This window comes from Oncorhynchus gorbuscha, linkage group LG03 (genome assembly GCF_021184085.1).
Source record: "Oncorhynchus gorbuscha isolate QuinsamMale2020 ecotype Even-year linkage group LG03, OgorEven_v1.0, whole genome shotgun sequence".
NCBI lineage: Eukaryota > Metazoa > Chordata > Actinopteri > Salmoniformes > Salmonidae > Oncorhynchus > Oncorhynchus gorbuscha.
The window spans coordinates 104,801,965-104,813,660 of record NC_060175.1 but is presented as its reverse complement, the minus strand read 5'-3'; the positions used below and the strand labels follow the sequence as shown (position 1 = coordinate 104,813,660).

Below are 11,696 nucleotides of genomic sequence, written 5' to 3'. Positions count from 1 at the left end.
AGAAAGACGGGGAGGGAGGGAGGGAGGGAGGGAGGGAGAGAGAGAAAGACGGGGAGGGAGGGAGGGAGGGAGGGAGGGAGAGAGAGATGGGGAGGGAGGGGAGGGGAGAGAGAGAGAAAGACGGGAGGGAGGGAGAGAGAGAAAGATGGGGAGGGAGGGAGGGAGATGGGGAGGGAGGGGGGGAGGGAGAGAGAGAAAGACGGGGAGGGTGGGGAGGGAGGGAGGGAGAGAGAGAAAGACGGGGAGGGAGGGAGGGGGAGAGGGAGGGAGAGAGAAAGATGGGGAGGGGGAGGGAGGGAGGGAGAGAGAAAGACGGGGAGGGAGGGAGGGAGGGGGAGAGGGTGGGAGAGAGAGAGATGGGGAGGGAGGGAGGGGAGGGGAGAGAGAAAGATGGGGAGGGAGGGAGGGAGGGAGGGAGGGAGGGGAGAGAGAGACGGGGAGGGAGGGACGGGACAGAGAGAAAGACGTGGAGGGAGGGAGGGAGGGGAGAGAGAGACGGGGAGGGAGGGAGGGAGATGGGGAGGGAGAGAGAGACGGTGAGGGAGGGGAGGGAGTGTCACCAAGATTTCCAATTAATTATATGTGATCAGAGCCACTCAGTGGTGTGTGTGTGTGTGTGTGTGTGTGTGTGTGTGTGTGTGTGTGTGTGTGTGTGTGTGTGTGTGTGTGTGTGTGTGTGTGTGTGTGTGTGTGTGTGTGTGTGTGTGAGAGTGTGTGTGAGTGTCACCTACCCTGGACCTCTGTGAGCCAATCTGGTTGGTCGTAGTGTTCTGAGGCGCTGCAGATGGTGTTGAGAAACACCAGAAACAGAACGAGCCAATAGAACGTCACCGACTTGACCGCCACGCGGCAGTTCCTCCGACACACCCGGTTCCACCGCCGCAACGTTCGACTAAAGACACCAGGAGATCATGTTAAAACTGGTTCTGGTTACAAAGACACATGTATTCCCCTTTAATTACATTCATTCTGGATTCTTGGACTATCACAATTAATCATCCCTGACAGAGTGGACTGAGACAGAGTCAGAGACAGACAGACAGACAGACAGACAGACAGACAGACAGACAGACAGACAGACAGACAGACAGACAGACAGACAGACAGACAGACAGACAGACAGACAGACAGACAGACCGAGGCAGAGAGAGAGAGAGAGAGAGAGAGACAGAGATAAAGACAGAGACAAACCGAGGCAGAGAGAGACAGAAACAGCCCGAGGCAGAGATAAAGACAGAGACAGACGAAGGCAGAGAGAGAGAGACAGAGACAGACAGACAGAGACAGCCTGAGGCAGAGATAAAGACAGAGACAGACCAAGGCAGAGAGAGAGACAGAGACAGACAGAGGCAGAGAGAGAGAGAGAGAGACACACAGGGGCAGAGAAAGACAGAGGCAGAGAGAGAGACAGAGGCAGAGAGAGACAGAGAGACAGACAGAGACAGACAGATGCAGAGACAGAGACAGACAGAGGCAGAGAGAGAGAGAGACAGAGAGACAGAAACAGACAGAGGCAGAGAGAAAGAGAGAGAGAGACAGGGGCAGAGAGAGGGAGACAGAGACAGAGAGAAAGACAGAGAGAGAGACAGAGACAGACAGAGACAGTCAGAGACAGAGACAGAGACAGACAGAGGCAGAGAGAGAGAGAGACAGAGAGACAGAGACAGACAGAGGCAGAGAGAGAGAGAGACAGAGAGACAGAGACAGACAGAGACAGTCAGAGACAGAGGCAGAGAGAAAGAGAGAGAGACACAGGGGCAGAGAGAGGGAGACAGAGACAGAGAGAAAGACAGAGAGAGAGACAGAGACAGACAGAGACAGTCAGAGACAGAGACAGTCAGAGACAGAGAGACAGACAGAGACAGTCAGACAGAGACAGTCAGAGACAGAGACAGTCAGAGAGAGAGACAGAGACAGAGACAGTCAGAGAGAGAGACAGAGAGAGACAGAGACAGTCAGAGACAGAGACGAGACTCACCAGCAGCTGTTATTCATCATTCGAGCGCTGATATCAACATGACAAAGAGACAGCCAACAGCAGGTTTTAATGATACCGTAATGACATAACAACAACCACAATAATTCAAACTGAAATCAGCATTGCCCGGGATTCAGCCCTTCAGGACAAATTGGACACAGGATGAGTTCCTGCCGTACTATTTAACACGCTTGCCAAATATCAGAACTTAAAACCAAAATGATCATGCAATATTATGTGCTTTTGATGTAAACTCAGCAAAAAAATAAATGTCCTCTCACTGTCAACTGCGTTTATTTTCAGCAAACTGAACATGTGTAAATATTTGTATGAACATAACATGATTCAACAACTGAGACATAAACTGAACAAGTTCCACAGACGTGTGACTAACAGAAATGGAATAATGTGTCCCTGAACAAGAGGGATCAACATCAAAAGTAACAGGTGTGGCCACCAGCTGCATTAAGTACTGCAGTGCATCTCCTCCTCGTGAACTGTGTGGTCGACATGAATGTTGATTTGAGTCTTCACGGTGTTTGAAAACATCGGGTTTCGTTACAATACGAATGTCAGTGACTGATTTATATACCTTTGTGACAGATCACTCCCACGTGAATGTTTATTGTTCAGTTGCGGCCATTTTTATGTTCGACTTACTAAACGGGATTGTTATTATTACAGACCTTCGTCATGGAGTTTTACGAAGATCATTTCAGAGGAGTAGCGTTTTTTTGTGTGTTTTTCACAAAATTCCAATTGATGGAACATCCACACTGGTTCTACAAATTAACCAAATCTGTTCCCTGTGAGGACAGGGTCTCATGGACAACATTTAATGACATGGTCACACGGGGTGCGAGGGCTGATCTATCAAAAGTGTTGCATTGCTTGATCAAAAATCAGAAGAGAGATTCAAGTGGGCATATTTTACAAACCAAACAGCTTTTCATAATGAAGCAGTCAGAGATTAAAGATGTGTGTGTGTGTGTGTGTGTGTGTGTGTGTGTGTGTGTGTGTGTGTGTGTGTGTGTGTGTGTGTGTGTGTGTGTGTGTGTGTGTGTGTGTGTGTGTGTGTGTGTGTGTGTGTGTGTGTGTGTGTGTGTGTGTGTGTGTGTGTGTGTGTGTGTGTGTGTGTGTTACCAGCAGGCGGCACAGCAATCAGTGTGCTCCTCATCTATATTCTCCGTGTTGGTAGAGGCTGTCTCACTGGCTGGAAGACTTGCTAAGAGAGAAAAACAGAGAGAGAGAGTGAGAGCGAGAGAATATAAGTGATTGAAAAGAGAGAGAGAGTTAGGGAGGGAGAGAGAGAGAGAGTTAGGGAGAGAGAGAGAGAGGGAGAGAGAGTTAGGGAGGGAGAAAGAGAGAAAGAGAGAGAGAGTTAGGGAGAGAGAGAATGAGAGAGTTAGGGAGGGAGAGAGAGAGAGTTAGGGAGGGAGAGAGAGAGAGAGTTAGGGAGGGAGAGAGAGAGAGTTGGGGAGGGAGAGAGAGAGGGAGAGAGAGAGAGTTAGGGAGGGAGAGAGAGAGTTAGGGAGGGAGAGAGAGAGTTAGGGAGGGAGAGAGAGAGAGAGTTAGGGAGAGAGAGAGAATGTGAGAGTGATTGAAAAGATAGAGAGAAAAAAAAATATAGAAACAGAGAGAGAGAGAAAAAGAGACAGAGAGAGAGAGGGAGGTGGAGAGAAAATGTGAGAGTGATTGAAAAGAGAGAGAGAGTGGGAGAGGGAGAGACAGCAACACAATTAGACCCAACCAAATAATGAGCAAAATGTTTTTTAATTACTTGACACATTGGAAAGAGTTAACAAAAAAACAGAGCAAACTAAAACGCTATTTGGCCCTAAACAGAGAGTACACTGTGGCAGAATACCTTGCCACTGTGACTGACCCAAAATGAAGGAAATCTTTGACAATGTACAGACTCAGTGAGCATAGCCTTGCTATTGAGAAAGGCTGCTGTAGGCAGACCTGGCTCTCAAGAGAAGACAGGTTATGTGAACACTGCCCACAAAATGAGGTGGAAACTGAGCTGCACTTCCTAACCGCCGACCATCTTAGAGACACATACTTCCCTCAGATTACACAGACCCACAAAGAATTACCATAGTGTGCCATCACAGCAGAAATATGTGTGACCTGTTGCCACAAGAAAAGGGCAACCAGGCAACCTTTGAAGAACAAACACCATTATAACCTATATTTAATATCTACTTAACTTGCTCTGGCAATGTAAACATATGTTTCCCAAGCCAATAAAGCCCCTTAAATTGAAATATAATTGAGAAAGCGAGAGAGAGAGAGAGAGAGAGAGAGAGAGAGAGAGAGAGAGAGAGAGAGAGAGAGAGAGAGAGAGAGAGAGGCAGAGGCAGAGAGGCAGACAGACAGACAGACAGACAGACAGACAGACAGACAGACAGACAGACAGACAGACAGACAGACAGACAGACAGACAGACAGACAGACAGACAGACAGACAGACGACAGACAGACAGACAGACAGACAGACAGACAGACAGACAGACAGACAGACAGACAGACAGACAGACACAGACAGACAGACAGACAGACAGACAGACAGACAGACAGACAGACAGACAGACAGACAGACAGACAGACAGACAGACAGACAGACAGACAGACAGAGAGAGAGAGAGAGCGAGAGAGAAAAAGAGAGCGAGAGAGAAAGAGAGAGAGCGAGAAAGAGAGAGAAAGAGAGAGAAAGAGAGAGCGAGAGAGAAAGAGAGAGAGAGAAAGAGAGAGCGAGATATGGGGGTGAGATTAGCGTGTGTGTTACAGAGAGGAGCAATCTATTTGAAATAGGGTCAAGTGATTTATCTCGAGACAAATTGAGAAAGAGACCCAGATATAGAAAGAGGAGATGGTGATGTGCAGTGTGTGTGTGTGTGTGTGTGTGTGTGTGTGTGTGTGTGTGTGTGTGTGTGTGTGTGTGTGTGTGTGTGTGTGTGTGTGTGTGTGTGTGTGTGTGTGTGTGTGTGTGTAATGTGAGTGTGTGTGTGTGTGTCTGTGGGTGTCTGTGTGCGTGTGTGGGTGTGTGTGTGTGTGAGATCCTAGAATTAGATATGACTGTGAGAATGAGGCTTTTGCCTGTTCACTGAACTGCACAGCCTCCCAACAGCAAGAGTCATTAGCCCTAGATGTTAATTGGCTATACACACACACACACACACACACACACACACACACACACACACACACACACACACACACACACACACACACACACACACACACACACACACACACACACACACACACACACACACACACACACACACACACACACACACACACACACAGAACCTACCGTGTGTGTCGTTTGAGTGACTGAACCAGCCAAACTTCCCCTTCTTCTTGTCTGACAGATCCCCCAGGGTCGCAACTTAGGAAGAGAGAAACATCATGTTATAACGACCCTAACCCAGTCTATATAACAACCCTAACCCAGTCCATTCTGTTATAACAACCCTAACCCGTCCATATAACAACCCAAACCCAGTCCATTCTGTTATAACAACCCTAACCCAGTCCATATAACGACCCTAACCCAGTCCATTCTGTTATAACAACCCTAACCCAGTCCATTCTGTTATAACGACCCTAACCCAGTCCATTCTGTTATAACAACCCTAACCCAGTCCATTCTGTTATAACGACCCTAACCCAGTCCATTCTGTTATAACGACCCTAACCCAGTCCATTCTGTTATAACGACCCTAACCCAGTCCATTCTGTTATAACGACCCTAACCCAGTCCATTCTGTTATAACGACCCTAACCCAGTCCATTCTGTTATAACAACCCTAACCCAGTCCATTCTGTTATAACAACCCTAACCCAGTCCATTATGTTATAACAACCCCAACCCAGTCCATTCAGTTATAACAACCCCAACCCAGTCCATTCAGTTATAACAACCCTAACCCAGTCCATATAACAACGCTAACCCAGTCCATTCTGTTATAACAACCCTAACACAGTCCATTCTGTTATAACAACCCTAACACAGTCCATTCTGTTATAACAACCCCAACCCAGTCCATATAACAACCCTAACCCAGTCCATTCTGTTATAACAACCCTAACCCAGTCCATTCTGTTATAACGACCCAGTCCATTCTGTTATAACAACCCCAACCCAGTCCATTATGTCATAACGACCCTAACCCAGTCCAGTCTGTTATAACAACCCTAACCCAGTCCATTCTGTTATAACAACCCAGTCCATTCTGTTATAACAACCCCAACCCAGTCCATTATGTCATAACGACCCTAACCCAGTCTATATAACAACCCTAACCCAGTCTATATAACAACCCTAACCCAGTCTATATAACAACCCTAACCCAGTCCATTCTGTTATAACAACCCTAACCCAGTCCATTCTGTTATAACAACCCTAACCCAGTCTATATAACAACCCTAACCCAGTCCATTCTGTTATAACAACCCTAACCCAGTCCATTCTGTTATAACGACCCTAACCCAGTCCATTCTGTTATAACAACCCTAACCCAGTCCATATAACAACCCTAACCCAGTCCATTCTGTTATAACAACCCTAACCCAGTCCATATAACAACCCTAACCCAGTCCATATAACAACCCTAACCCAGTCCATTCTGTTATAACAACCCTAACCCAGTCCATATAACGACCCTAACCCAGTCCATTCAGTTATAACAACCCAGTCGATTCTGTTATAACGACCCTAACCCACTCCATTCTGTTATAACGACCCTAACTCAGTCCATTCTGTTATAACGACCCTAACCCAGTCCATTCTGTTATAACGACCCTAACTCAGTCCATTCTGTTATAACGACCCTAACCCAGTCCATTCTGTTATAACGACCCTAACTCAGTCCATTCTGTTATAATGACCCTAACCCAGTCCATTCTGTTATAACGACCCTAACCCAGTCCATTCTGTTATAACGACCCTAACTCAGTCCATTCTGTTATAATGACCCTAACCCAGTCCATTCTGTTATAACGACCCTAACCCAGTCCATTCTGTTATAACGACCCTAACCCAGTCCATTCTGTTATAACGACCCTAACCCAGTCCATTCTGTTATAACAACCCTAACCCAGTCCATATAACAACCCTAACCCAGTCCATATAACAACCCTAACCCAGTCCATTCTGTTATAACAACCCTAACCCAGTCCATTCTGTTATAACGACCCTAACCCAGTCCTTTCTGTTATAACAACCCTAACCCAGTCCATTCTGTTATAACGACCCTAACCCAGTCCATATAACAACCCTAACCCAGTCCATTCTGTTATAACAACCCTAACCCAGTCCATTCTGTTATAACAACCCTAACCCAGTCTATATAACAACCCTAACCCAGTCCATTCTGTTATAACAACCCTAACCCAGTCCATTCTGTTATAACGACCCTAACCCAGTCCATTCTGTTATAACAACCCTAACCCAGTCCATATAACAACCCTAACCCAGTCCATTCTGTTATAACAACCCTAACCCAGTCCATATAACAACCCTAACCCAGTCCATATAACAACCCTAACCCAGTCCATTCTGTTATAACAACCCTAACCCAGTCCATATAACGACCCTAACCCAGTCCATTCAGTTATAACAACCCAGTCGATTCTGTTATAACGACCCTAACCCACTCCATTCTGTTATAACGACCCTAACTCAGTCCATTCTGTTATAACGACCCTAACCCAGTCCATTCTGTTATAACGACCCTAACTCAGTCCATTCTGTTATAACGACCCTAACCCAGTCCATTCTGTTATAACGACCCTAACTCAGTCCATTCTGTTATAATGACCCTAACCCAGTCCATTCTGTTATAACGACCCTAACCCAGTCCATTCTGTTATAACGACCCTAACTCAGTCCATTCTGTTATAATGACCCTAACCCAGTCCATTCTGTTATAACGACCCTAACCCAGTCCATTCTGTTATAACGACCCTAACCCAGTCCATTCTGTTATAACGACCCTAACCCAGTCCATTCTGTTATAACAACCCTAACCCAGTCCATATAACATCCCTAACCCAGTCCATATAACAACCCTAACCCAGTCCATTCTGTTATAACAACCCTAACCCAGTCCATTCTGTTATAACGACCCTAACCCAGTCCTTTCTGTTATAACAACCCTAACCCAGTCCATTCTGTTATAACGACCCTAACCCAGTCCATATAACAACCCTAACCCAGTCCATTCTGTTATAACAACCCTAACCCAGTCCATTCTGTTATAACAACCCTAACCCAGTCCATTCTGTTATAACAACCCTAACCCAGTCCATTCTGTTATAACGACCCTAACCCAGTCCATTCTGTTATAACGACCCTAACCCAGTCCATTCTGTTATAACAACCCTAACCCAGTCCATTCTGTTATAACAACCCTAACCCAGTCCATTCTGTTATAACAACCCAAACCCAGTCCATATGACAACCCAAACCCAGTCCATTCTGTTATAACAACCCTAACCCAGTCCATTCTGTTATGACAACCCTAACCCAGTCCGTTCTGTTATAACAACCCTAACCCAGTCCATTCTGTTATAACAACCCTAACCCAGTCCATTCTGTTATAACAACCCTAACCCAGTCCATTCTGTTATAACGACCCTAACCCAGTCCATTCTGTTATAACGACCCTAACCCAGTCCATTCTGTTATAACGACCCTAACCCAGTCCATTCTGTTATAACAACCCTAACCCAGTCCATTCTGTTATAACAACCCTAACCCAGTCCATTCTGTTATAACAACCCAAACCCAGTCCATATGACAACCCAAACCCAGTCCATTCTGTTATAACAACCCTAACCCAGTCCATTCTATTATAACAACCCTAACCCAGTCCGTTCTGTTATAACAACCCTAACACAGTCCATTCTGTTATAACAACCCTAACCCAGTCCATTCAGTTATAACAACCCAGTCCATTCTGTTATAACAACCCTAACCCAGTCCATTATGTTATAACGACCCTAACCCAGTCCATATAACAACCCTAACCCAGTCCATATAACAACCCTAACCCAGTCCATTCTGTTATAACGACCCTAACCCAGTCCATATAACAACCCTAACCCAGTCCATATAACAACCCTAACCCAGTCCATATAACAACCCTAACCCAGGCCATTCTGTTATAACAACCCTAACCCAGTCCATATAACAACCCTAACCCAGTCTATATAACAACCCTAACCCAGTCTATATAACAACCCTAACCCAGTCTATATAACAACCCTAACCCAGTCCATTCTGTTATAACAACCCTAACCCAGTCCATTCTGTTATAACAACCCTAACCCAGTCTATATAACAACCCTAACCCAGTCCATTCTGTTATAACAACCCTAACCCAGTCCATTCTGTTATAACGACCCTAACCCAGTCCATTCTGTTATAACAACCCTAACCCAGTCCATATAACAACCCTAACCCAGTCCATTCTGTTATAACAACCCTAACCCAGTCCATATAACAACCCTAACCCAGTCCATATAACAACCCTAACCCAGTCCATTCTGTTATAACAACCCTAACCCAGTCCATATAACGACCCTAACCCAGTCCATTCAGTTATAACAACCCAGTCGATTCTGTTATAACGACCCTAACCCACTCCATTCTGTTATAACGACCCTAACTCAGTCCATTCTGTTATAACGACCCTAACCCAGTCCATTCTGTTATAACGACCCTAACTCAGTCCATTCTGTTATAACGACCCTAACCCAGTCCATTCTGTTATAACGACCCTAACTCAGTCCATTCTGTTATAATGACCCTAACCCAGTCCATTCTGTTATAACGACCCTAACCCAGTCCATTCTGTTATAACGACCCTAACTCAGTCCATTCTGTTATAATGACCCTAACCCAGTCCATTCTGTTATAACGACCCTAACCCAGTCCATTCTGTTATAACGACCCTAACCCAGTCCATTCTGTTATAACGACCCTAACCCAGTCCATTCTGTTATAACAACCCTAACCCAGTCCATATAACAACCCTAACCCAGTCCATATAACAACCCTAACCCAGTCCATTCTGTTATAACAACCCTAACCCAGTCCATTCTGTTATAACGACCCTAACCCAGTCCTTTCTGTTATAACAACCCTAACCCAGTCCATTCTGTTATAACGACCCTAACCCAGTCCATATAACAACCCTAACCCAGTCCATTCTGTTATAACAACCCTAACCCAGTCCATTCTGTTATAACAACCCTAACCCAGTCTATATAACAACCCTAACCCAGTCCATTCTGTTATAACAACCCTAACCCAGTCCATTCTGTTATAACGACCCTAACCCAGTCCATTCTGTTATAACAACCCTAACCCAGTCCATATAACAACCCTAACCCAGTCCATTCTGTTATAACAACCCTAACCCAGTCCATATAACAACCCTAACCCAGTCCATATAACAACCCTAACCCAGTCCATTCTGTTATAACAACCCTAACCCAGTCCATATAACGACCCTAACCCAGTCCATTCAGTTATAACAACCCAGTCGATTCTGTTATAACGACCCTAACCCACTCCATTCTGTTATAACGACCCTAACTCAGTCCATTCTGTTATAACGACCCTAACCCAGTCCATTCTGTTATAACGACCCTAACTCAGTCCATTCTGTTATAACGACCCTAACCCAGTCCATTCTGTTATAACGACCCTAACTCAGTCCATTCTGTTATAATGACCCTAACCCAGTCCATTCTGTTATAACGACCCTAACCCAGTCCATTCTGTTATAACGACCCTAACTCAGTCCATTCTGTTATAATGACCCTAACCCAGTCCATTCTGTTATAACGACCCTAACCCAGTCCATTCTGTTATAACGACCCTAACCCAGTCCATTCTGTTATAACGACCCTAACCCAGTCCATTCTGTTATAACAACCCTAACCCAGTCCATATAACAACCCTAACCCAGTCCATATAACAACCCTAACCCAGTCCATTCTGTTATAACAACCCTAACCCAGTCCATTCTGTTATAACGACCCTAACCCAGTCCTTTCTGTTATAACAACCCTAACCCAGTCCATTCTGTTATAACGACCCTAACCCAGTCCATATAACAACCCTAACCCAGTCCATTCTGTTATAACAACCCTAACCCAGTCCATTCTGTTATAACAACCCTAACCCAGTCCATTCTGTTATAACAACCCTAACCCAGTCCATTCTGTTATAACGACCCTAACCCAGTCCATTCTGTTATAACGACCCTAACCCAGTCCATTCTGTTATAACAACCCTAACCCAGTCCATTCTGTTATAACAACCCTAACCCAGTCCATTCTGTTATAACAACCCAAACCCAGTCCATATGACAACCCAAACCCAGTCCATTCTGTTATAACAACCCTAACCCAGTCCATTCTGTTATGACAACCCTAACCCAGTCCGTTCTGTTATAACAACCCTAACCCAGTCCATTCTGTTATAACAACCCTAACCCAGTCCATTCTGTTATAACAACCCTAACCCAGTCCATTCTGTTATAACGACCCTAACCCAGTCCATTCTGTTATAACGACCCTAACCCAGTCCATTCTGTTATAACGACCCTAACCCAGTCCATTCTGTTATAACAACCCTAACCCAGTCCATTCTGTTATAACAACCCTAACCCAGTCCATTCTGTTATAACAACCC

General features: G+C 45.3%; 1 protein-coding gene across 2 annotated transcripts in view; it reads right to left on the bottom strand.

Moving 5' to 3' along the window:
• cacna1fb (calcium channel, voltage-dependent, L type, alpha 1F subunit) overlaps nucleotides 1-11,696 on the bottom strand; it is a 216,092-nt gene that overhangs the window by 88,209 nt on the left and 116,187 nt on the right. For both annotated transcript variants that reach the window (XM_046344773.1, XM_046344774.1), the window contains exons 10-13: nucleotides 5,301-5,375; nucleotides 3,122-3,203; nucleotides 1,979-2,005; nucleotides 732-892 (exon numbers count right to left, since the gene is read on the bottom strand). In XM_046344773.1, coding sequence (XP_046200729.1) covers nucleotides 732-892; nucleotides 1,979-2,005; nucleotides 3,122-3,203; nucleotides 5,301-5,375 — 345 coding nt within the window. The remainder of the gene's footprint in view (nucleotides 1-731; nucleotides 893-1,978; nucleotides 2,006-3,121; nucleotides 3,204-5,300; nucleotides 5,376-11,696) is intronic.